At 35.5% G+C, this 27,649-nt stretch overlaps 1 protein-coding gene across 1 annotated transcript in view; it reads right to left on the reverse strand.

Moving 5' to 3' along the window:
* The window catches only part of ADGB (androglobin), a 128,740-nt gene that overhangs the window by 29,792 nt on the left and 71,299 nt on the right, over positions 1 to 27,649 (reverse strand). The window contains exons 19-27 of the mRNA XM_075497367.1: positions 26,836 to 26,950; positions 25,188 to 25,355; positions 22,971 to 23,109; positions 16,027 to 16,161; positions 13,647 to 13,740; positions 10,849 to 10,983; positions 10,503 to 10,656; positions 4,389 to 4,576; positions 2,715 to 2,899 (exon numbers count right to left, since the gene is read on the reverse strand). Coding sequence (XP_075353482.1) covers positions 2,715 to 2,899; positions 4,389 to 4,576; positions 10,503 to 10,656; positions 10,849 to 10,983; positions 13,647 to 13,740; positions 16,027 to 16,161; positions 22,971 to 23,109; positions 25,188 to 25,355; positions 26,836 to 26,950 — 1,313 coding nt within the window. The remainder of the gene's footprint in view (positions 1 to 2,714; positions 2,900 to 4,388; positions 4,577 to 10,502; positions 10,657 to 10,848; positions 10,984 to 13,646; positions 13,741 to 16,026; positions 16,162 to 22,970; positions 23,110 to 25,187; positions 25,356 to 26,835; positions 26,951 to 27,649) is intronic.

Below are 27,649 nucleotides of genomic sequence, written 5' to 3' on the forward strand. Positions count from 1 at the left end.
TGAATACCTGTTTAGTTGGACAGTGCCTCCAAGGAAACTGGATTATTGGTGTATCATTAAGGAAAAAAAAAACCATAAGCCTTAACTACTAACTGATATGACAGGATCACAGGAGGCTGAGTGGTCCTGGCAGAGGCTGGAAGACAACTCTGGAGGTCATTTAGTTCAACCCCATTGCTAAAAGCAGAGTCAGCTACGGCAGGTTGCTCACGGCCATGTCCAGTTGGGTGTTGATTATCTCCAAGGGTGAAAACTCAAAAACCTCTCTGGGCAACCTGTTCCAATGTTTGACACCCTGAGAGTAAAAATGAACCAAAACCAAAACCAAACAACCCCCCACCTCCAAATCACCTTTTCCAATGTTTAAATTGTATTTTCTACATTCAGTTTGTGCCTGTTGCCTCTTGTCTTGTCACTGGGTGCCACTGAAAAGAGTTTGGATTAATTTCTTTGCCTCCCTGCCCCTTTATTTATATGCTGCCAGGCTTGGGCATACAGTAGATTCAGAGTGGTAGTTTGCTGGACTACAGAGAGTCAGTTTTAACTTATGTCAGCTGGATTTTTGTTTGGTACCATCACTAGTTTCAAAGTGCTTTGAGAAAATACATGAATTTTAGCATACTTACGAAAGGTGACCTTTGAACACACACTGGTTCTCACCTTTAATAAGAGCTGAGCTGACAAGACTGCAATATAATGAATGGCAATAAAATTTTTAAAAAAGAAGAAAAAAGAAAAAGTATTTTGAGCAAATAAACTTCTCAAATTCAACTGTTCAGCCAAAAATGAGTGAGGTGTTTGCTATAACTTTCTAATAAATTTGTTTCAAAAGAAATTTTGTTTAAATTCAAATATTGCCATAAGGGATAACTTTTTCTCAGTATTTCAGTTGCTATCATAAAGAATTGACAATAGCATAATGGGCGTTTATGAGCTTTGCAAGTCTGGGGCAAGTAGCTCTTCCTTCATTGTCTTCTATTTCCATGAATATCATGGTGAAGCTGTAACAGAGGTAGAGTCAAAAATGGAGAGTTTTTCTTAAGGATAAATACTATATAATTTATTCAAGAGTCTTTTGCCTTGTACTCTGGGGTTCATATAATGGATTAGAAGTCAATAAAACATGTGCTTCTGCTAAAAAGAATGATCCACAGGATGGTGCATTTAAACCATAAGGCTCAGTGTAATCTGTGAATTATCTACCATGTCCCACAATCTTGGCATCAGTTTCCTAACAGCCAAAATTTGTTTAACTTTAAAATAATACAAATAAAGGCAAGATCTTGAAAATAAAATATATTTCAATTCTCAAGGACAAGCACATGCATAAAATTTTCAGAACTGAGAAGCTACTTCAATTATCCACACAACTCTTTAATCAGTTAATGTGGTGGGTTGATCTTGGCTGGATGCCGGCTGCCCACCAAGCTGCTCTATCACTCCCCTCCTCAGCAGGACGGGGGGGGAGAAAATAAGATGGAAAAAAACTCATGGGTCAAGATAAAGGCAGTTTAACAAAGCAAAAGCAAAGGCCACATGCGGAAGCAAAAGAAAACAATTCTCTACTTCCCATCAGCAGGCGATGTCCAGCCAGTTCCTGGGAAGTAGGACTTCAGTATGCGTAGTGGTTGCTCCGAAAGACAAACGTTGTAATAACGAATGTGTCCCCCGCTTTTTCTTAGCTTTTATTTCTGAGCAGACATCATATGGTATGGAATATCCTTTTGGTCAGTATGGGTCAGCTGTCCTGGCTGCGTCCCCTCCCAAGATCTTGCCCACCCCCAGTCTACTGGGTGAGGGAGGGAATGTTAGAGACACAGCCTCAGTGCTGTGCGAGCACTGCTCAGCAGTAGCCAAAACACTGCTGTGTTATCAACACCTTTCTAGCTACCAATACAAAGCACAACACTATAAGGGCTGCTATGGGGAAAATTAACTCCATCTCAGCCAGACCCAATACAGTTACAAAACAAGACTAAAAGGCAGAGGAAGAAAATAAGGCTGGACACCTTATTTCAATCAATCCTTTTGGGCCCCTCACTACAAGAGAGACATTGAGGTGCTGGAGCGTGTCCAGAGAAGGACAACGAAGCTGGTGAAGGGTCTGGAGCACAAGTCTGATGAGGAGCGGCTGAGGGAACTGGGGTTGTTTAGCCTGGAGAAAAGGAGGCTCAGGGGAGACCTTATCGCTCTCTACAACTACCTGAAAGGAGGTTGTCGAGAGGTGGGGGTCGGTCTCTTCTCCCAGGTAACAAGGGATAGGACAAGAGGAAATGGCCTCAAGTTGCACCAGGGGAGGTTTAGACTGGATATTAGGAAATTTTACTTCACCGAAAGGGTTATCAAGCATTGGAACAGGCTGCCCAGGGAAGTGGTTGAGTCCCCATCCCTGGAGGTATTTAAAAGATGTTTGGATGAGGTGCTTAGGGACATGGTATAGTGGTGGTCTTGGTAGTGTTACGCTTACGGTTGGACTCGATGATCTTAAAGGTCTTTTCCAACCTATACGATTCTGTGATTCTGTGGTACATTTCTTCATTGCTGAGGACCAAGGACTCCTGTTCATTGCTCAAAAATGTAGCTGATTTCACTTAATCATAAAGCAATTATGGAAATCATGGAAAAAGTAGGAAAAAAATGTTTTCTGTGATTACCTAATGTTACTGTATATCCCTCAGTGAATAAAATTATCAAATACAGAATACAATACTTACAGTGGGAATTCAAAAGTGTTTCATTACTCAAGAAATTAAAAGCAGGGATGACTGCATGGCCCTTTCCAGTGACACTCACAATTTCTTCCTCTTTATCTAGGACTTGTAGTTTAATGAACACATCTGATTTAGAGGTTTGTACCTGCACTGTAGCAATATGTGATGCTGTGACTTTTACTGAATACCTAAAGAGGAAGAAAAAAATTATAGCAATATAACCAACTATACCAGATCATTCTTCTGCAAGTACCTAACGTTGTGCTGCCCTGGAAGCAAACACTAAAAATTGAGTTTGTAGTCTATTGTTTTCCTGCAATCTGATGGGCTAAGCTTCCTGTAGTGAAGTCCTGCTGTACTAGTATTTGTTGAAAAACATGGTTAGCCAGATGAGGGAACTGTTTCAATTAAAAAGTAACCGAGCAAACGAAAAAAAAAAAATATTTGCTTTCAAAAGGGTAGAGCTATCTCATTTGATAGCAGCTGCTACTCTGGTCAACTTAAAAGACTGTGGAATGAAAAGATTGTAGAATTAGAGTCTTAGGATGAAATTTAAATAATATTTTTGTTGTGACTCATAACTTTATATATTACTTGCTTTCTGTCCATAAATTCAAATTGTTAGACTAATCTCAGCAAGCAAGCAAACACCACCACCACCATGAATTCAGCACATTTGGAGTAAAAATTATACAAGTATTTTAAAATAAAATTTTTTAAAGATTGTTGACATCAGAGGGGAAAAAATAAAAAAAAACTCATCAAGGAAGACAGAGTTTACAGAATTTGATTGCAACTGTTACATTTCTATTACATGTTTTCTTCATTTATATTGAACCCGATTCCTCTTGTTGAATAGACCTCTATCCCAAGAATAATACATTGATTTGAAATATTGATACAAATTGTCAGGAATCAAGGAAAAATGTTGTAGAATTAACCTGCAAAATATATACGTGTAATTAGCTCTAAGCATGGGGCCTGTTTTAGTGCAATGTGTAGTCCTTTGTGTAAAAACTTAAGCATATTAATTTAGTCAGGGTCAGTTTTGAACTCAAACTTAGCTAGAATAAACTGATTTTAATAAACTTTAATAAATTAAAAAAGTATTAATAAAAATTAAATCATCGTGTTTTTATTAAATATGTTGTCCTAAAAGAATCTGCATGCTACAATAAAATGTATATAAATTTTTCTGCCAACACTGCAAGATGGAAGTTGGTCTGATATATCAGAAAAGACATTGTTGTATTTCTGGATTTTATTTAGAACTTTGTCTGAGCAGCTGAAAAAATATATCAAACTTTATGTCTCCTGCTCACCTGCAAAATCTCAATTTTAATACATATTTAATCCCCAAAAGTAATATGGAATTTCAGTAATTCACTTATGGATAAGATTTCAAGATTGAGCCTACAGAAATGGAGTATACTGTTTAGGATTTTAAAGTTACAGTCTATGTACTTATACTTGTTCTTCATTAGGCAGTGGCAATGTTTCAGAAAATAACACTTTCATAAATGAAATGTTAAATTTGGTATGGAACATTGACAGTCCATAAAATTCAGATATTTGCTTTAATACTTTCCCTTCTAAGAAAAAGTGAAGAACATACTTTTTTGTCAGGGATGGTCCATAAAAAAAGCAGAATTTAATCATTCTTCGCTCAATATTTACCTGAACATTACGTGACTGTCATTGGGTATGTAATACTCTTTAATTTCTTTAGTAGAATAAACATTATTTACAGCCTCGCGAGAGAGGAATGGGAGTGGACTATGAGAACTGATGAGCCGGAGCCTCCATCTTCCAGCTGCCACAGGAAGGTCACCAGTACGTGCTTCAGCCATAAATGTGTATCCTTTCTGAAAGGAGAAAACAAGTCATTTTTACTTGGAAATAACACTACTCAAAATGCACCCTATGACTACATACAACACACTTTTTGTCCATGTTACGCTTATTAAGATAGTAAGATGTTCTTCATAAGCAAGAATCTTATAGTTCTATTATAGTCTAACTTCTGAAGCATCTCTTATTATAGGAATTTGTATTTGGCAAAAAGTTACATAGCAAGTCAAATCCAATCTCATCTAACTTCAAAGTTGGCCTTACTTTTAGGGGCAGGTACAATCAAACTCCCGAGGTCACTTTCTAACCAAATTATTTGATGACTCTAAATTGTTTAATACAGTCTAATTTAACAAATATTAATGAGTTCTTACTCTTTTATTTAAGCATGTGCAGCACTCTATTCTGAAAAGTCTTCTTATAATATGACTAAAGTTCAGTAAAACATATTTATTCAATGTATTTTCTTGCTTTGTACATCATACTGCTATGCAAATAGCTCCCAGTTAAAACACATCTGTACATCTCTGGGTTCTGTAATATTACCATTCTTTTTCTTTTAAAACCAGCAGTACAAATCAAAGTCTTTTCATTTGGTGCAAAATATTTTTTCTCTCTTGATATCATACCAAAACTATATGTGGTGGTGGTGGTGATAGTAGTAGTAGTAAATGTAACAAAGAAAGAGTTAAAGACTGCATAAGCCAAGAACCTTCACTCCAAGCTCTGAGACAGCCCCATTAAACCTATACTCTACTATTGCTGGGAAACATCTGGCCTGTATGCCAGATGTAAGAAAGATATGTACTGTAAAGTGTTGATGTATTTGAAAACTGTGCAACAATTTTGAGATTATAGATATTTTTAACTCCAAAGGTGACCACAGCTGAAGATAAGGAAACTAATATTTTGGCAATTCATGCACAAGACATTTAGCAAAAGCTAACAGTCCTCACACATATGAAAGCAAAATTCGATAAAGATAAAATGTAAACATGAAAATAACTGCATTCACTGATAAACCAGAGATTTAAAAATCACACTGTAGGCAGTGTGAAAGTATGGGTGAATGCAATTTGCTGCATGGAAATTGAGAGATCAGATTCATTCTGCCTTCAAATCTCAGGTTAAACTAATATTGCCCCTACTTTTAATAATGTCATTGCAAGTATAGCATTAAATGTCAGGATATTAATCTTATTTTTATGAAGATGTTGATTTAAGAAAAAAAATATTTCTAGTGTTAGAAAAATGAAATAAAAAATTAATTAAAAATGCAACACACAGTTAATAAGCCTGATGCAGATTTATCTGCTCTTTATTAATCCTGAGAAGAGGAATACGGGAAAACAGGATATAATTTAAAAGGTTTCAAAATTTGATTTTATTTTGTATTTGAAAAAAGAAGGCAATATGAATGTGATTACTTGAAAGGCAGGGGCAGGAAAAAGGGATATAATGAGTGCAATGGCCAATTGCAATGTAACAGGGGAACTCAAGATTAAGTCCCTTCTTCAAATTCTCCAAACTAGCCCAACCAACTTGCTATTTCAAACATTAAAATTTCATGTTCCACCCAAGAAATAGTCCAGATGAAAATTCTTTTACATGTTTTCTTTCTTAGCAGTCTTCTGCTAAATTTCAGTTAAAAGAAATCAATATTTACCAGTAAAAAAGCTTTGTTGAAAAAGTCTTAAAATAAATAGGGTTGTGATTTCAGGACTATCCAATAATGCAGGGTTGTGACTTCAGGACTACTGAATATTTAGAATGAAAGTAAAAGCAATGATTCATGATTCCAATTTGTGCAATTGTAACTGTAAGGCACTTTACACCCTTTAATCACTACAAGGTAATAGCAACCGTTCAAAGCTATGATTCAGGAGAACTCACCTATTTAAATATCTATTTAAGCATATAGTTAAAGTCACTCCTGTTCTTAACAAGTACATTTGGAAACTGGGAAGGATTTAGCCAGATGTTCAAGTGCTTTCTGACAGCATGGTGTGCATGAGAGAAACACTTTCTGCTGTATACCTATTAATAAAGATAAGGTTCTACAATCTTAATGTTCACTATAAATATGCAGAAAATTTAGACTTAAGATTAAAAAATTGTTTGAGTGGGCACTTTGTGAATACTATAAGCAATTAGAAAACACAATAACTGAATTTTGCAGCTGGTAGGAACACAGAGTGATCATCAGTCACTACTGAGAAATAAGCAAATAGATCTAGACAACCCCATCAGATTTATGTCTCTTTCTTAAAAACCTTTGAGAGGTTTCATTACCTACTTAGATATCTTGCTACAATTCACTATCTCTAGAATCAGAAAGTGTTTTTTTCTAATATACCACCTAAACTAACTTTTTGGTAAAGTAAGATGATCTCCTTATGTCCTTCTACGACTAGTCAAGACAAAGAACTGATTAGAGTCCTTGCTCAAATAGACTTCTATTTTCTGGACTAAATATGTTGTTAGTGATGATTTCTTAACCTCTTATCTTCATTGGTCAGCTGACGCTTGAGGAATGCTTATCTCTATAATTTTCTACAATCTGTTCAAAAGACTTGTGAATAATAAAGAGAGTAGAATTAAAAAAAAACAACAACAAAACAACTGTATCCAGCAGTAGAAAAAATTACCATGGAAAAAGAAAATTTAGTGCAAAAAAGATCCAAATAATGCAAAGCAAGTAGCTAGTTTCTATCTAGATTGTAAAGTCTGCAGAAAGATGGCAGACATTATTGCTGGTGTGCAGGTTTTATCCTTATTGTCAATCATTCTGAAATGAACTTTAATGTGTTCCAGCAGTGTCTCTGCAGCAGAATAACAATATCTGTTGATAGGTTTTTAGCTCTATTGTAAATTGCTGATTCATAGTTTTGAAGCAGAACAACTAACTGGTAGGTTTATTTAAAAAAAAAAAAAAGAAAGAAAGGACTCTTTCTGTAATAATATTGACATTTAGGAATTCAGGCATACTGTATAATTTCTTGCTTGACATATTAAATCATTAACAATTTTTTACAAAATACTGTTAAAAAGAAAGGTAACAGTCAGATTAAAATAATACCACTGTATTCTGTATTTCATAATAATTGCATAATGTCTTGTCAAAACATCAATAGAGCTTTCAATAGCTTTTGCAGGTCCACTGGAACATTAACGAACCATTTACAAAGAAAACAAGCTAAATTGTGCAGTATAAGGTTATATAGTTACTGAGAAACTCGGTAGCAGTGATTAAGAAATGTAGTAAGAACAAGTAGAAAAATGCAGCATACCCGCACAATACTCTTAAACCAAAATCACTCTTTACTGATATCAGCCACATTTAATATTATAAAATGTAAGTCATGAGTTTAGAGAATAATAACAAAAATGTCAGCTTTAAGTGGGGACTTCTTCAATAAGGAAGGACAGGAATAAAATAAAAAGGGCCATTTTCATTAGTTAATGATAGAATCACTGAGGCTATCGTGCTGTACCCATGAAAAAAAAAATTATTATGGAATGTACCAGGTGGGGTACTGCATAGCAAAACAAGCATTTCCAATATTAAAATCACAGTACTGCACAAAGTGTTGGTAAGATCTTATCTGGAATATTGTGTACAATTTTGGACATCTTTATTCAAGAAAGATATGTTAAATGGAAGGAGGTCTGAGAAAGAATTAGTAAAATCAGGGAAATTGAAAACCTGCCTCACAAGACAGAACTAGACAGTTGTATCCTGTTAAACAGGACAAATGCTCAGATGACATCTGAAAGAAATCTGAAGTTGTGATTGTTCTTTCCACAACCCATCACTTTCCTGAAAAGCAATAGGTAGTGTTCACCACTGAGATTTCTTTTTGCATCCTGCCACTTGCCACTGTCGGATTCCAAACTGAGTTTTCCTGTCTAGTGGAATCCACACCCGATCTCTGAGGATCCCAAATTAGTTTTGAGAGCTTGTTGGCAACCCTTCTTTTTTAAGCATATTCCTCCAGCAGTAGCAGTCCTTAGCTGTCACATTCAGCTAATATTCACTATAAACATTAGATAAGGCAAGTTCATTCTAGTAAAAAAAAAAAAAAAAAAAGTAGTGTGATGAAATTGGAAGTAAAGTTACGAAAGACAGACAAGAAAAATACTCCTAGTGTTAGGACTGTAACTGACATCAATTCCTTGTTATTGACAGATGAGACAGAGGGCTAAAATGTAAACCTGTTCTTCGCTAAAAGGTCAACTGTGAACATGTGGCTAGAATAGTTAATATTAGGGATAATATTAAAGAGGTAAGAAGCAGGCCAGAATAGGAAAAGAAGTAGTAAATGATTATATAGATAAATTAAGGTTTTGGATTAGTTAGGTCTGATGAACTTCTGAACTGTCTGAAGGTTAAATAACAGGTTAAAACAATCACAAAACTTTTAAATTGTGTTTGATAACTGATGGAGGACAGGTAAGGTACTGGAAGACTATAGAACTGCAATATTGTAATTTTTTTAGAGGGACAAAGGTGTCTAGAAAATTATCAGTCAGCATAACTCCAAAGGCTGAAAACATAATGAAATAACTAATCAAATGAACTCCTTGCAACGCCCTCAACATAGCAAAAAGACTACAAAAACCAAGTCCTATCAAACCAATCAAGCTTCCTTCTATAGGAAAGCACACTATGGGAATGAAGGAGAAACCTGACACTGTCTCTTTGATCATTCTTCTAAGCCTGAGGAAATGCTGTCATAACGAAGAAACTAGGGTGGACAATCACACCCAGAAAACACATATTCATGGCTCCTTTTGGAAGAACAGGATGCAATCAGTCAGATTTCAAAGGTCTAACCTGAACCTGATTCCATTCAGAATTTTTATTAGTAATGTGGACGGTGGAGTGGAGAACATAGATGTTTAATTAGCCGATACCAAAAACTAAGAAGGATTGTAACTTTAGAGGAAGAGAAAATAAAAATTCAAGATTATTTTAAACTATGGAAATTGTCTGAAAAAATAGCATTTGATGCTAGTCAGTAGTGAAATACACTATATTTAGTCAGGAATAATAAACTACAGGATTCAGTTCTTCAGGAAAGCACCTAGGGTTACAGAAGTACGAGTTAACAATGGTGTTGCAAAATAGGGCAAGCATCACAGTTAGATGTATAAGCAGAAGTAAAGCCTACAAGACATGTAAACTAATTGTTCCTTACTCATCATTTGTATGGCCACAAGTTAATCCTTGGTGCAAAGTTTACTGTGCTCAGTGTTGCGCATGATAAACAAGAAAAAAACAACAGCAATTGGAAAGAGTCCAGAGGAGAGAGTAATCAAGAGTGTAGAACATGTAACTTGCAAGGAAAGACTAAGCAAACTGTCTTCTTTAGCCTAAAGAAAAAAAGGCAGGAGGAGGGGAAGGTATGATAATTATTTAACAATATAGTTATTTTTTAGAAGCAATTTACACTCATGCTTCTGAGGTAACATACAGGCTTTGAGGGGGATCATACCTAAAGCTGATTTGGCATCAATGCTGCAATTATCATTAGCACCTGAAGATGCATGTTAACTTAATTATTGTCAGCATGACTTTAAAAAGGCTATTCAAAACCTCATTCTTAGTTTGGCCCCTGACTCTTGAAGGTTGTTCTGTCAGATGGACAGCATCAGCAGCAACCATATTGCCACTGAGTAGCACAGCACAGGAAAGTTGGATGAGATTCCTTTATTTAGTGATAGTAAAAAATATCAAAGAAAATTAAGGCTATTCCTTCACAGTAAAAGGTTTAGCACAGCAGCAGATCAGTGATAGTCTCTGTTCAAACTTGCTTATTAGCAATAAGGGTGCACTTCTAAGTAGAACATTATGACATAGCTGAAAATGTCCACAGAATTTGGGTAATTCTTATTATTTTAAAAATTATACTTTTCACAACAACTCTTTGCATTTACCTTATTTTTGGGATAAACATGAGGTGCCACTTTGAAAAAGACATATGGCATTTCCTCCAGTGTGTCATTATCAACAACATGAAGTCTACAGGAAGGGATAGTGGTATACACCTTTGGCACTATAAGCATGTCTTCTGGAACAAAAAATATTTCTCTAAAAAAAAAAATTATAGTAAAATTATTTTCACAAATACAATGATTTGTATACAACTAAGTAAAAGTATATATTAGAATTTAAGGAAAGTAGACTTATGTAAAATTATGTTTTTAAAGCAGGTTAGTGAAAAACCACAGTGTGTGAATACTATTTCCCCATAAGAGTTATATAGGTGTGTATGAAACTCACCTAAAAACCACAAACCACACATTTGGTGGCTGATCAGCATACGTGACAGCATAGTCAACGAAAGAGACCTTACACCATTCATCTTCATAACAGGGAAACTTTTCAATTGACTTACAGTTTCTTTTAAACATTTCTCTGGAAAGCAGAAAACAAGATAAATATTTAAATCTAATCAGGAGGGCACATATTTCTTGACTTTAACTTATGCTAATCATGAAGAACACTGCTTCATGCATGAATGTAAAACAATGATATAAAATGTGTTACTAATGTTTCTTTAGTAGCTGTTCACTCTCAAAAAATAATACCTCGGGTAGGGATCAGCTCTTTTAGAGCTAATGGCCCGTAATGGCCAATACTTACATACAAATATTTCTATCAGTCAGTCTATCCATGAGTACAACTGCTTCTAATTGCCCAAAATGTTATGGCTTCTACAAAACTTTACTTTTAAAAAAAAAAAAAATATCAGTTAGCATAACTTCCATTTCTTTATATTAAGCTGTCATCTTAAAGCTGTGGCATCATTAGGAGATTAAAACCCCCTTATTTTCCTTTTAAAATTTTTTTGAACAAGAAAGGAATAAAAGCAGAACCAAATAAATATAAAATAGGATGAAAGACATCCCTTTCACACAGGAAAGAACCTAAGACTGTCAATTCAGAAGTTATTTGTAAGGAAATAAGCTCACAGGTGTTATGAATTTCTGTGAAATTAGAGCTAACCTCACTGGCACCTAACTGACACCATGAATTTTTATTTATCATATGCCCTATCAAAAATTAATGTTCCTCTGGACAAAGCAATGTGAAGACCACCATGCAAAATTCCCTGTTATGTGAACAGGTTGTCAGGTGAAGGGCAGAAGAAAGGTAACTGGTCTCACTCCATCCTTTGGCTCCTTCCAGTGATTTTCTCTGGAGATTATGAGTGAAAATATGCCTACATGGAGGTGAAGGAAAAGTTGTCCTTCTCCCTGCCACTCCCTCTGTCTTGCATTATTCTTTAACCACCTGCTTTCTGCAGTAAGTAAACAATAAATATATCTTTTTTGCTATCTTTTAATAGCTCTAATTCAAAGTTTGGTTTATATGGTTTATGTAAAGGGGAGAGTCTAAAGAAACCTCACAACATCCATTTTCTGTGATAGCTATCTTCTTTTCTGTGTCGAATATCAATGTGTTCAAGTTGTTCAACTGCAAAAGTTTTATCCACAAAATTTGGACAATGCTACTCTGACGTTCTGTCATTCCTATATAGTAATCGGAATTATAGAAACAATCTCCACATTCATGTTTTTAGCAATGATAATAGCTGACCTTGACATTTAATTAAGGTGATTCACAGAGTGGATGCAGATATTGCTGGAAGTAATTTAAAGCAGAACAGTTTGAAATCTTAGTCCATGAAGCTTTGCAAAGGTTCCTTCCACCACCGATAAACAGCACACAGAGAGACAGAAAAAGCCCCTCAGAAACCTCAAATTTTAAATTCATTGAAAATTATAGTAGGGACAAACATAGATGAGCTTACATGGGATGTATAATGAGAAACAGGTGGCAACCCTAGCATAAACTGAGGAGTTCTAGAGCATTTTAAACTGATGTTTGTGTTGTAAAATAGTATTGCCTCTGGCCTCCAGTAAGTCTGGGGTTAGAGAATGGGAAAACTTTTACCCTAATACTGAACTTCCAAAATTCCTGCATGCTACTTTATTGGCCAAGGTGCTAGCTTGTTATATTAAATGCAAGTCTGTCAGTTGTTAAAAAAAAAGAAACAAAATCACATTAGCATAATTTTAAGACTCAAATGTATCCCCTGGGACAATGCCTAAGAATCAGTCCCATAAGTTTTAAAAGTCTGAAGGTAAAAACTGCATCTGATCGTTGCTGTTTGAGAGATGCTGCAATGTGAAACTGAGATCTAATATTTGGAACAAGGCTGTGGTTGCAAAGGCCTGATCCCATCAACATACAAAGGTTTTACAGGATTAGAAACACTAAAAAGTTAAATAAAATTATACCCCATACGAGTGTTCCTCAAATTGCTGGTTATAAGGAGTGAGGATTTCTACTCACAGCCAGTAATTATTGCCAGTTCTCACTCCTCACCCCTGGCAGAACTGATCTACTGCTAGATCAGTTGTGTTAACACTTGCAGAGATATTTTTGAAGGACTTAATGAAAACATGTGATCCCCAAAGAGCGTCATGCTTGCAAATGACTTAAGGAACACCATTGAAATTAGAGTAGCTATCTTTGCAAAGCTGTAATTAAATACCAGGGAAAGCATCTACCTGGAAATACATCTACTTTCCTTCAAGCAAGTATTACAAACGAATCCTCTGATGATATAAACTGTGGTACAATTAAATAACATAGCTATCTCCTTTCTAATGTCAACCAGGATTCCTTAACAGATAGCATGAATCAAAATGCTTCTTTAAATCAACTGGTTAGCTGTTTAACTAAGGAATCAGTATCAGATTTATACTTACGAAACAGCCTACAGGATATTAAAAAATTAAATACAGGAGAAAGGTAATATTTTAGCTCAAGCTGTGTGAAAAAATTGTAACACACATACCTAAAAATTAGGTTTGCTATAGTTTTACTCATGTAGGGTACACAGAATAAAGCATAGCATATCTTCACTAAAAACATCTAATCCCTTCCAACAGAGCTTTGTAATTTTAAAATTAGTAATGCTCTTACCATATTTATTTTGCGAGCCAGCAATTTATGGCTATTCTATGGTACTGCCTGCAATAAAATAGTTTAATTTTTTACATTATTACCTTAACAGCATTACAGCACACTGTTCAAAATTTAACTCAATTGCAGTCCACAATTTTTGCAAGGTTTCTTTGACATTAGCATTTTCTTTAGTACCTGGAAATAATAAAATAAGTTAGAAAATATAACATCTAACCTTTTTATTGTTCTAAATATACACCTGCCAAATACTTGTGAAAAATGCCACTCGCACAAGTAAATTGTCTTATGAATCACTAGTTTTTATTTGGAATTTTACAGAAGTCTCACTGAGCTGAAAACTAATTTCTCATTTGACAGAGGAAATTCCCTTCATCGTCACCTTTGTACTTTTCAGCACTCCTACAACTACAAAAATGATGTGATCAATATTTTCTCTGATTTACAGTTTTTTCATTGTAACATGTTGTAGTGACATGAGGTGATCTCTGTCTTCGGAGAATACGCTGCTTATTTCCCAGCAGCTTTTATTTGCAGATACCATGAAGGGGTATGTATGTGCCTATGCAATCTGTGTAGCTAAAAAGAAAAGAATCGGGCAGCTCCAGAAGGTAATTCATCCTACCTATGTTTGATACCTCTCAGATGACAGGAAGTGTTGTCATCTCAAGGTGTCTACTTCTATCCACAGAATACAGATGAAGACTAGGCAACTAGTTTAGACCCGTTGTCTAACTTTTCAAGACTAAAGTCAGGTGAAATCCTTCTTTATTGCATAAGCAATTAGTGACAGAAATGGAGGGGGGGAGTAATAACACTTTACTGTAGTGACAAGTAAGAGAGAAAAAATTATAGATAATGGGGGAAAGGAAGAGAAAAATAGTATGACTGAAAAAAACGCCCCACAGTAAAGCACTGTAAAGATAATATCAGAATTAAAGATAACAGAGTATTGATAAATCAGAAGTAAAGAAAGACATTATAGACAATGGAAGAAAAGAGTTGGGATACTCAAATAGTGCTCAAATGGCAAAAATCTAAAATCTAAACTTCAAAAGAACAGCTTCTGGGCTCTGGGATTTGTAGAAATTAATAATACTAGTGCAAGTTTATGGAAATTCCTAATTTACATGGCACTTCATAAACAAAAGTAGAAGAGCACTAGACTACTTAGTAGTTAGCTTAAGGAGGAAAGCTTAAGCAAGACTGGGCTACAGGTAATAGTTTGGGAGAGAGGCAGTACCAGGTTTACTGATGAGGAGATGAAAGTACAAAAGACAGCTTGAAGAGATCATCTGGTGCAGGTAAATATATAGTTGAAAGAACCCCAGCAATGATGGTAATTCAAGGAGCTTCCAGCAGAATGGGGATAACTTACTAAAGAGGGAACGTATATCTCACAACAGAGCAGTTTTCTTTGTCACGATCCTCAGGCATTCATATACCATGAGGCTAGAAGGAATCATTGTGATCTAACTTTCTGTGTAACAGTCCTGTTAACATATCAATTGCTATTTCATCATATATAAATGACTAATTATTTTTTAATTTGATGAGTATCTGTTTAATTTTAAAGTTTTCAGTATTACAACACAAATCTTGGTTTATTTAAATAAATACCTTATCCTTTAAAAAATAAATGCCACTTTTTCTTGTTTGAATGTGTCTGGATTAAACTCACAATCTTTGAATCTCAGACTAAAGACCTTCTTGTTAACCCTTTGGATGTCAGACTAAAGACCTTGTTGCGATCAAATTCATTTTCTCATATGGGTACTTACAGACTATAGTGAAGTAATTCTTAATCTTCTCTTTCTTAAATTACAAACTAACAGCCTGCAAGTACAAGGACCTTCTTTAATCCTGATCCTTACAACTCTATCCAGAATTTCTCAGTTGTTACCTATCTTTCTTCTTGGACTGTGGACACTGCACTTGGACAAAATATTCCAGCTGAGATAACAGAATTGCTGAATAAGAAATGTAACACAAATCTTCAACTGCTATGTAAGATTCCTTTATTTATATAGATAAGAATGAAGGATAGTATCAGCACAGTATTTTTTAAGCACAGCATCAGCCTTTGATGCTGTGTTCTGCTGATTATCCATTATGATGCCTAGGTTCTCATATGGACTTCCCTTACCTTTCCAGAAAAAAAACCCCACATTAGCCCAGCTCTGACCTAAATCTACATTAATGTAAAGTCTGGTTTAATATCTATGAAAAACTAGGGGGGGTGTCTTTCCTCTACGTTTTAGTACCATACGTGCTAATTGAGTGATTAGGTTAAAAAACCCCACTATTCTTAGTTTTGTAAGAGATCAGAGATTCAACTGTAACGTTCTATTGCATTTCAGTTCATTTTAACTAGATATTAATTAGTAACAAAATCTTTACAGTAAATATTTGAATAAGGTGAAGTACGAAACATTTTTTAAAAGGCATTTTTAAAGGACACACCCGGTTTTCTGCTGTTCAGTACTTTCCTAACATAGGTCCCTCTCCAGATGGCTTGAAGTTTAAGAGCTGCTGCTTCTTCTTCAGAAGTGGGAGTTTGGTTCTGCCAACTATTAAGGGAATTCTTCTCACAACTCTCTGAAAGAAGTGGAGGAGAATGAGCAACATCAATAAAGCTGGAAGTCCTGTAGCTGCTTGCAGTGAAGTTAAAAAGAAAAAAAACAAACACAAAATGACAAGAGGGCTATATTCCAGAAACAGAGTGGTTTCTGCATAAAACTTCCATTTATGACAAAAATATCACCCTTAAAATTTTGCTCTTATCATGATAAAATTAGACAAAATATACTGTGTAATTACACAAAGTCAGAATGTAACTAACTACTATACTAATTCCAAATACCAAATCATTGAATTCTTATTTCTCTTTAAGGACAGCTATTGCAGTGCATTTTTTACAATCAAGTCTCCTAATGTAATTTCAAAATATCCTTCCAAACATGAACCAACAGGATTTGATACATTAAAGCCTGACTCTGAATACAGCTTAAAAGAGCTTCACAAGATTTTAAGTGCTTCTGTCTCTCAATCTGATAATTTTATTAAGTAATAATTTAAACACCGATGTTGTTCAAAACATTGTATCCAACCTTCGCTAAGGAGCCATGGAATAAGGCTAAAATCTATGATAAAGTGAGAGTTCATTTATCTGACTGTGACTTTCTGTTACCAAGGAGTTTTGGAGTGGAACAGAAATTCGTAGGTTCTGACAGGTTAGTAATGAGCTCTTTGAAGGCATCCCTGCCTAGAATTAGCAGCCTGGGAGCCACCAGCACCAGGGTTTAGGGGGAGGGTGCGGGGAGCAGCACTACAAGGAGCCAGTGCCAGGGGCCAGCGTGGAACTGCACAGACACCGAACAAGGGCAGTGAGACAGTGTGAGAGGAAGGAAATGGTGCTCCAAAAGGAAGTACCAGCAAACAAAAAGGAGGAGAAAAGAGAGAAATCTGCTTGAAAAATGCAGACCACATTGCAGACAAACAAACTAGCTTAAGAAAAGATGTTGCTGTCATCAGCCAGGAGATCACACGTTTCAATCCAATATCTTTTATTGAATATTGTTAAATGTGGCTGTGTTCCCAACCATCATTCCTCATTATTGTCTCATTTCCAAACCCCAGAAAGCCTCTTTAATACTTAGTGACTCTGACACAAGCCCACTTCAACAGACAACAGATTAGAACTCAGTAATATGAACGGCACAACCACTTTTATAAAACAGAAGCATGTAATCACAGAATAATACAGGCTGGAGGGGACAACTGAATGTCATCTGGTCCAGTCCCACATCCAAACCAGGATCAACTTAGAGCAGGTTGCTCATGGTCTTGAATAAATGTCCAGTCCGTTTTTTAATATCTCCAGGGATGGAGACTCCACAACCTCGCTGGGCAATCTCTTCCAAGTTTTGACTAGCCTCATGGTGAAAAATGTTTTCCTAATATTCAACTGGAATTTAACATGTTCTAAGATGTGCCCTGTCACTTTGCATCTCTGAAAAGGGTCTGGCTCTTATCTTCTCCCATTTATTCATCAAAGTAACACATATTTCAAAATTAATTTGTCCCATCTAGAAGCTTGTCTATTTTATAATTAAATAACCCAGTGGCAAAATGCCTTTTGACCCCACTAATCATTGTTTTCAAGGAAAGGAAATAGACTTCTATTTTCAGCAGGTGTTTTAGCTCAGAAGAATGGCCCATATAAGGCAAAATAATATATTATAAAGTAAGTAAAAGTTGTATACTTTTTACATTAACACATAGTTACACAGACTGACCTGACAAATAAGGAGACCCTAACACTGAACCTGAATCAATAATATATAAAAGTGTGACTACATCTACTGTTACTCTTGGTTCATCTAAGCACCTCTTGTTCTTGTTGCTTCTTAATCAATAATCAAGTAATGGACAACTTCCCCAAGAAAGTGCCCAACTGGTGCAAGACGGTGCCACCTGCACTTGGTTTCAGACAGGTAAGCAAGTAGTTTAGTAGTGTCAGGCTGTATGTCACTGCCAATAGGCTCTCCTCTTAAGTCATATGAGAACCTTGTAATAGGTGCAGAAAAATGAATATTGTATGAAGAGATTACACAGTGGCATGGTGAGTCAGATCAGCTTGCTGAATGAACAGGTTTTTTATTTTTTTCCCTTGGCTTAGCTTCCAGCGAAATCAGCAAGCTGATCTGATTCCCTAGCATCTGTGCAACTGCTCGTGGTGGGAGTACGTGTTCTGGAATGGGAAGGGGAGAAGGACAGGACTTCAGTAGTAGCGTTTAGTGAAGCTGCACCTTAAGGTCTAAAAAGATCAGAATGTGATCTTCATTTAATCAACGGCTTATATTGTATTTCAGTATTTGTATCGCCAGCAACGACATTCATAATATCCAGAGAACTGCAAATTGCCTATAAGCAGACTTTTAGGCTCCAGAAGTGACTAAAATTCACTTAGATATGATGATTCTAATTTTTCTTATTATTGGGTTACATTTCTGCCGACTTAGCAGGCTAAATCAGCCCAGCACAAGCTTTGATCAGTGCTGGAGCTGCAGGAAGGTGTGGGGATAGTACTGCAACAGCCTGCAGTTACACTGGTTAAGCTGCTGTGGAAGCAGCTTGGGAGGGAAAGTAAGTATTAATTGCTGTGGTCAGCAATTACAGCCAAGTCTTACTCTTCTACTGTAGAGGAGTTTATTCAAAGGCAGAGGAACTGAAAGGGCTTGCATTTTCCAAAAGCTGAAGATCATAGTGCCATAAGCACTTAGAACAGCATTTATGTTTTCGTATGCTGCTATTGATTACAGAACTGTTCACCTGTACCAGTTCAGATCTAGCCCAATAGATGTTTCCTATCTGCATGGCTTTCATATGAGACCAGGCTGATGAGTTCAAATTCCAGCTCCCCTTTCACTGAACCAAGCCCTCATTATCCCCATTACTCCCTCAGAACAGAGCTATGAAATGTTGATAGGGGAATACACATAGAGTGTTGGCTTGGTGTTGCCCTATGAACAAACTGAAATGTTTATCCACTGGGGATGTCAGGTGGACTCCATAACTAGAAATAAATACCTATGTCACTAGAAATAATACATTTAATTTGTGAGGCTAAAGAATATATGGATATACAGTCACTTAGGTAAATGTTAAATTGTTTCTGACTCTACAAATATAATAATTTGGATGCAGTGTCACACACAGAAATGAATTCTGTTTCTAGAAGGAGTCAAAAGTTACCCCAGATAAGGCTGAAAACTGGAAATGACAGATGTTTTTGAAACTATATATTCCTAAAGATTTAATTTCTTTTTTGTTCTAACTTTTAAAATACAATGTCATAAGAACAAAAATATTTTTCTTTGTAACATACAAGTCAAAATAATGAAGTAAAAATTAAATATTCTGATCTTCAAAGGTTTTTTTGACTTAACGCTTCTTAATATTTTGTCTTATAAGCAGAGAAGTATGTTACTGTGAAATGCTTTAAATCAACCAATATTAACTAGTGGATGCTTCAAATTTGACATTACGATTGAAAACTGATTCCTCAAAAATTTCTGACATGCTTTACATGTTAATCAGAAGATACCCTGCTAATAATAAAACTGAAGTTCTCAAAGCAGTCTGGCAAGACTTTGTTCACCAAAAAATCAGCTGCAGTTTTCTTGTAACAGTGTGGATGCATCTACTGTAGGCAATGCAACGTAATGCTTTTTCTGAAAAAGGTCTATTTTGCATGTATTGGAGAGGCACTTTACATATTCAGCCAAATAATGCAAACTTTCCCTCCCCCCTTAGTGGAACTCAAGTTCAAATCCAAAGTGCAAGAAGAAACAAATGTCTGGAATTATCTCTCTAGTCACAGAGCACAACTGTATTATCACTGCTCTTAACCTATGTTTCTGGAGGAAAGAGAAGCTTGTACTGGAAAAGAACAGGGCAGGAATAGGACTTCTCAAATACGTTTACACAGATAAGATAAGCTTATAGCTAACAGCTTGACTTCTAGATAAGAGAAAATTTCAGACCAGAAGGTTTTAACAGAACTGCACACAAAAGGCACTCTACTTCCAACTTCAAAGTTGGAATTTATCCATGAGAAAGAAATGCACCCTTTGAATTGTGCCTAAATGACTGTCAAGTGTTGGAGACTTGGCTTGGAAATCAGTGCCTCAGACCTCCAGTGAGTTCATGAACAGAGCTGGCTCACTATTGGGTCCAAGGAAACCAGGACAAGGTAAAGAGAAGAAATGTGCAACAGAGAGCAGGCAAGCAGTATTGAGCTGTCAAGACTGTCTTCCCTCATCTTGTGTAACATCATCCTGATATGCTTCCTTTCCCAGGAAGCATTGCATACCTCCGTAAATTCACCATCTCATGACTGCCCAAAGTTCTGCAGGGTCCCTTTGTCTACTCTCTTCCCAGAAGACCATAGAAGAGCCATGCCATGGAGAAGCACTCAGCTTCAGAAACTTCCATCTTTTTGTCATATGTTCACATGGCATGGTCTTCCACTTGTTTCTTGCGGCTCCTCTGCTAGTTGCTCCATGGGGATGGATGGTATTTGGCAGACAAATAAATGTCACTAGATCATTTTCAGGATGGCTCCTCAGAAACCTTACCAGGCATATGACTGCTAACTGCAGTACATCATAATATCCTTGCCCTTGGTAAATCTTGAGATGAATTCAGCACACAGTGCAAAATGAATATGCTAATGAATAAAATGGAGGTGGCATTTAAGAAAAAATAAAATAGCTCAGATTTGATCTGATCTAATCTCAGACACAGACAACAAAAAGATTTCATTCATCTGCTACGGTAGTTTACACTGATGACTGTTAGGTTCCAAAGGGTTATAATTCAAGTCTTGACAAGATCTGAGCAACTAACCTGACAATGCAGCAGTGCTAATGTGGGCCAGGCAAATCAGGTGATGCCAGTCCTTCTAGGCCTTCCTACAATGCATTTCTCACCCGTTTTTTCCTGCTATCTACCTATTTGTTCCTGACACTTCACTTGATTTATGCTTTTTTGAATGCAGCTGTCTCCATTTGTTTAGAGTTCTGGGATGGAACCTGAACAAAAGCATGCATTTATTCTAATGCAACCTTAATTAAGCAGGGCAAAATATATATCCAAGGTCAATAAAGCCAAAGGGAAACAATTCACTTTCCAGACCAATAGGAATCTTTTGTAATTTAAGTCTGGAAAAGCAACTAAATTAAAAAGATATATTGGACACTGGAGGAAATCAAACTGAAACAGATCTTTCTTCCTCCATACATTTATTCCACATTTTTGATTCTCCCCCCAAATCCTAAAAAATATTCTGCCACAGTGGATCTCATAACTCAGCAATATACATGAGGTCTTTGCTACAACCTGTCAACTGTGCTAATTATTCAAATCTAATTAAAAAATGTCTTCTATTCTACTGCTGACAAGTATTTAAGTTTTTTTTGGGAATACAGAAATCAGTAGCACAGTCATCTTGAAAAATGTGACAGGTGTTGACTTCAAGTGGTGCTACAAATGTCAATATGCTGACCCTTATACCTTATACTCTTGCCATAGGATATAATTCTGTGAAAAATACAATGAGTTATTCAGTCATTCTGGCTGATCCTTCATCTCTGATGTCTCACAGAAGAATAACCTTCAGAAGAGAGGAGATCTGCAGGAAAGTGCCCATTAAAGAGTGAGAGACAAGTATATGTGCTTTCTTGAAGAACAAGAGTATTACATAATTTTGTCAGTAAAGATATTTGTGTAAATTTTAATGAAGTTTGTTTATACCAATTTTCCAAAATAAACTGACTAATGAAAGGAAGTTAATATCATTTTGATTGACCAAGGAGAAAGACTTTATACTGTAAATTGATAATAGCAGAAGGAAAAGCTAAGTCACCCTGAAAGAATGGCCTTCAAATGGTGATGATGTATCTTCCTGCCAATTTTTCAGATAAATTATTTTTCTGTCTTAATATGAAACCATATACATAAAGCTTCTATTAATAAATTAAATATTAATATTAATAGATTAAAAAGTTACATAGACTGCAAAATAAGTCTCTTAAAATGGAAAAGAGCCATATATTTGGTTGCCAGGCAAACTTAATTCTAACTGCTTATGCCTCTGGCCTGCATACAAAATGAGGCAAAGAACCTGCAGGAAGAGAATTATCCCTGCTTGTAATAAATCCATTTGCCTTCCAATGGCTCCTCCCACAGTACCTTCAGGCATCCAGCATACCCTAATCACAGGCTGGAGAAGAGGTGGATGGTGCTGTACCTAGTTCCCCACTACAAGTGTGTGACTAGCCAGCCAACACGATAAATTTGCCAAATAATGGGCTTAAAAAACAAGCATGCAAGAAAGCAGACAAACAAAAAACAAAATACCACCCCAAACAAACAAACAAAAAACCAACCCATCGCCAAGAAATAGTAGCTTCATTGAAAGTTCAGCTAACTTGAGTCTTCCTTCACTCTCATTTTGTGAACAATGTGTGCATTTAAGGCCTTTTCAGCTGGTAATTTGAACAAGAGCCATGATCTGCAGTGCATCAGGTAAAAAAAGCATCTATAGATGCTTGTTAATGCTTGTCAATACTGACAAATGCAAGCCAAGAAAGACAAAGGCAATTTTATAAATTTCATAAATTAACAAAACATGAACAGACTTTCTGGAACAAAGAAAAGAAATAATTTCTATTCTGAGATGAGTCTCAGATGTGCTGTCAACAGTAGAAGGCTTAGGCATCTCATAAGAAATGAACCATGCTTACTTAGGCAAGAAAACACATGATTAGTGAAGAGTTGGCTTCCTTCAAAATAAGAATGGGCAGATATATTTAAAGTGATTAGCAATACCAGTACAGTACCTGAAGACACAGTGTCATCCTCAGAAACCTCAATGTCTTTAAAATCCAAAGTGAAGGACCTGAAGGCAAATTTATAGCTGTAAGGAGCCTTCTTGCCTAATACATATTTGATCAAATACCAAAATGCACTATTGAAAACCTAAAATCAAGAAGAGAAAAAGCATTCAAAGAATGATTCATTTTTAAAAGCTGATTTATATTGATTCTCATTATTGTTTCAAAAACTGTTTAGCTCTTTTCTTTTTTCATGTAAAAATGAAGTCTTTAACTTCCTCTAACAAATACAGTATCTGAAAATTAGCCCCAACTGTAGGACTACAATGCTTCAAACCAACAATCAAGAGAAAGCCTGTTTCATGCCTGGCTTATTAAATACAAGACTGATTCCACAGCATAAGTTATATCACCCAAAAATATCTTGCTAGTTTATGTGAAGTGAGTTGATGGTCTTATACCAGAGGATAGAAGAACAGATTATAATTAACATCATGACAACTGGCATTCTTATTAGAGGTTTTAGAACAGAGACCAATAACTGAACGGGCATGCTTACTGAATTAGGAGGTGGCACCACAAGGAAAAGTAAGAATATATTGATGGGCAAGAGGGGAAGATTTGGTGTCCTACTTATATGACTAAACTGATGGCTCTATTTTTATTCTCGACATATTGATGCTCTTTAAAGAGCAGAAATCCAGTCTTTTTTTCCTTCTTCCAATAGGTGGAAATTTTAGAGTGTGTTTTTCAGAGCTTGTTTTATAATTTGAATTGAAGAGCATAGTAATAACTTATTGGAAAAGACATAATTTTTCCTCTTTCATTGTCCTTATTTTCAGATTTTTCTGCTTTCTGAAAATATTTTATCCTAAGTTATGTATTTTAATATTAATAAACACTTCCTTTATTTTGAAAGATTTAAGACTGGTGAAGAAAGAATCTAATTTATTACAGTCTTATGTTCAGAATAATTTTTCACTGTTTGTATTAAAGATAGATAACTTCCATATTTGCATTCCTGAATCACCATTGGCTCAGTCTCTCTCATTTATTTCATTTCTGTTTTTTTATTCCTTTAAACTATACACTGGTCTTCTTAGAGGGGGAGAGAGGAAGAGATATGTATGTTCATGCCTACTGAATTTTTCTTAAGGTCCCTAAGTTTTACACATATTTAATATGAGCATATACATTTAAAATTTGTATTTTCCATTCCAGAGAGGTGAAACCAATTTTTTTGTTGGACTTGGCATGAAAATTACCTCTTTCATGAGTGGTGCACCTGGAATCATTCTTTCTTAATTCTGTTGTTTTGTTGAATTTGAGCCTGGTGTCAAGCCCATGTATAAAAGCACTGGCTTAGGTGTTCTATTTTTTAATATGAGTGATTATAAAAATATTAATCCCCTTCTTCTATTCAGTCTTCTAAAATACACAATCTAAACTGCATGAGTTTTCTAGTACTTTGATGAAAGTAAGTGAATCTGGAATATATAAAGTACTGACTGTAGAAAAATCAAGTTATAGCAGTTATATCAAGTTATATCAAGTTATATCAACATTTGCATATACATAAAATTAGCGTATCTTTTACATAACTGTTTTGTTGCAAACTTTTTATAATATTGAAAAGCTACAGTATAGAGATCTACAGAAAAGTGTAATTTTTTCATCATGTATCTAAAGACTCTTTATCACACAGAGCAGAAAAGTTGAACAAGAATGTTGCAGTTCCAAAAAACAAAGAAAAACAACTCAGAAATTCTGTGAGTGAAAAAAAAATCATTACTGTCTTCAGTAATATAAGCTGTAATAATGTTTTCCTGTGCCATCAACATTAGGCACAGAAAGGAATCAGTCTGGCTTTTCTGCATTTCAGGTACTGTCTTTTAAATCCAAAATTAAGTCACAAAATAAAAAAAGCTGATGCTTTCTGCCCTAAAGTGTGCTAAACCAAACTGACAAAACCAGACACTCAAATTTAGAATGTGCTACTCTGTGCTTATTAAAATTTGTTCATATTAAAACAAGATAATTACAGTACACAGTTGCAAGTTATGTCATTTGGGTTTACACTTAATAATGAACGCCACATTTGGAGCACTCAGGAGGTCCTTTTTCAAAGCATAGTCATTGGTTTGAAAAGAGTAACGACAATGTTAAGCTGTTATCCAGCTTCTGTAGCCTTTAGATACGTGTTTATTAAAATTGTTTGTTCACCTTGAAGTGTTCTTCAGCCATTCCAGTACCGTGGAGGCCAGGAGGACAGTGAGTTAGTTCCAACTCCTTCAAGGCATTAGAAAGTTCAGGCTTACTGCTGAAATTATTTATCACATTTCCAACAGCTTTCAGGATAGCTGTAGCCTGTTCTATAAACCGGTAGCTCTCCTGAAGAGCAGAAAAACAACCATTGTTAGAAAGATTGCTTTAAGATTTTCTTTTGTTCTTTTTTCTAGGCTGTGACAGCATACAAGAGTTTTTTCTGTGCTGAAGTACAAAACTTTTCCTAAGTCAAGTAATTATTATTAATTTTATAAACTGTAAAATCAATTAGGTCTCTGGTATTCAAAAGCATACAAAATTTTCACTGATCTTAGCTATTGAAATAAAAATGTTACACTATAACAGGCAGCATAACATATATTTGTGAAGGATTTTATTCTTCCTGTATCATTAGTTCTAGAAAATTTAATCAAAAATAAGATGCACATAGAGACTTTGTACTGCAGTGATAATAAGACTCTTGTTAGCTGAAATGCACAGCATCTCTTCTATTATAAAAGGACAAATGAGTATTTGTATCCTGCTGAAAACAACATCCAAATACATGCTGTCTAAAGCATCATTGATCTCCATCAGGATTTCGGTGCAAGAATCTGGATACTTTCCTGCAAGTGACACTCTGCAGAGAAATTGCTGTCTTCAAAAAAAAGTGCAGAGAAAACCCCAGGATATAATTCTGCTTTATCTTCTTCATGAGGAATAGCTTTCCATTCACAATCTGAAGACAAGGGGATAGTACAGCCAGAGGACAATTTTAAGGGCCCAACTTCTTATACTTAAACTTCTTTGCTACGATAAATGTAATAAATTTGCATAAGCAGCTTTAATGTCCTATTATTAGGACCCTGAATCTACACTGCTATATAAATTTGCTGTTACACTCACCTTTCAAAATATTTTGGCACAACTGTGCTCTAGAAGCTATTCTCCCTCCCCCCGGTGCCCATGACAAATATTTGGGCCTACTGCTTGCCAAAGAAATCTTGAAAATATGGATGGCAGTGATATCTGTCTGGATTGTAGGCAACAAAGAACAAAAGCTGTAGTAATTACTCCCCTGGGCCTCTTATCTCAGCTATGAAAAATTGTTTGAATCAATTGTTCATTTTAGGTACAAAAGCTACTCTGGGACGCAGTGAGTAGTATGTGATCTCATGGGACAAAATAAACTTTACTGATGTGACAGTTTATTTTACTAGGCAAGTATTTTTGAATATTAATTAATATCTGTATGTGTATGTTATCACTCATCACATGCCTCAAAAAGAGAGCTTATAGACTACCTCTGACATATGTATTTCAACAAGAGTATTTTTAACATTCCATTTTACGCTGCTGTTCTATGTAAACCACAATACTATCCAATGCTTACTTACATATTTATATAAGACAATTACTGCAATATGGATCCCTGTGCCTGCTGTTTTGTAAAACACATTTCTTTTATGCACTCATTCATTTCATATTGAAATTAATATTATACCATTAAATATGATAACTCTAAATGAAGATCCAACAGTACTTCACTTTAAAACTAAATAATAGTCAGAAACACCTTTGCTTGACTAGTTCTGGTTATGCATACCTTTTCAAGACCTGGCATCACAGTATCCTCTTCTCCAAAGACACATGGCACCATGCTACACAGATGAATATGGTGCCCTATGGGAGAACTTACTGTGAAGAGCAATATGTGTCGCCTACATTTAAGGAAAAAAAAAAATCCAAAAAGCACTTTTTATTTTTTTACATCACAGCAATTCTTACCCTTTTCCTTTCATACATTTGGCAAAAATGAAATCCATTCCTAGATATACTGGCTCTTCAAATCCTGCATTTCTATGTCCTTGCTTCTCAAGAACCTCCAAACATAGGTAGTAGGTGAAATCAGAGAAGTCACTATTATTTTATTTTTATTTTATTTGTTTAGGGTTTTCTTTAGCAAAATAGGTAGTTTCACTATTTCAGATAGACACAAACCCAAAGTTTTTTAGTCAGGATTATAGTTAGCTACACTTAAAAACATATTTGGTCTAGAAAGCTTAGAGAAGGCGGCAGGTGTTCTGGTCGTACATTACTTAGATCATAATTTCCATGTTTGCATTGACAAAACAAGAAAAAATTAACACCTAATCACATCAGGCTAGATGAACACTACAAAGTGACCATTTTATGGAGCAACTGTGGGCCAAACCGCTCAACCGTAACCTCCTAAGGTGGCAAACAACAGAAATTCATTATGACTTATTGGGATACACTCAGCTCATTCTTGTTTGCCTGATCGTATCCTATAACAGATTCCAATCATAAAAGAAACCATTCCTAACTATATACAACACAGAGGATTCATGCTCTTCTCTTCATTCTCTCCAGTCAACAATGTCCTGCAGTCCCACTGA

Source organism: Mycteria americana, chromosome 3 (assembly GCF_035582795.1).
Source record: "Mycteria americana isolate JAX WOST 10 ecotype Jacksonville Zoo and Gardens chromosome 3, USCA_MyAme_1.0, whole genome shotgun sequence".
NCBI classification, from domain to species: Eukaryota; Metazoa; Chordata; class Aves; order Ciconiiformes; family Ciconiidae; genus Mycteria; species Mycteria americana.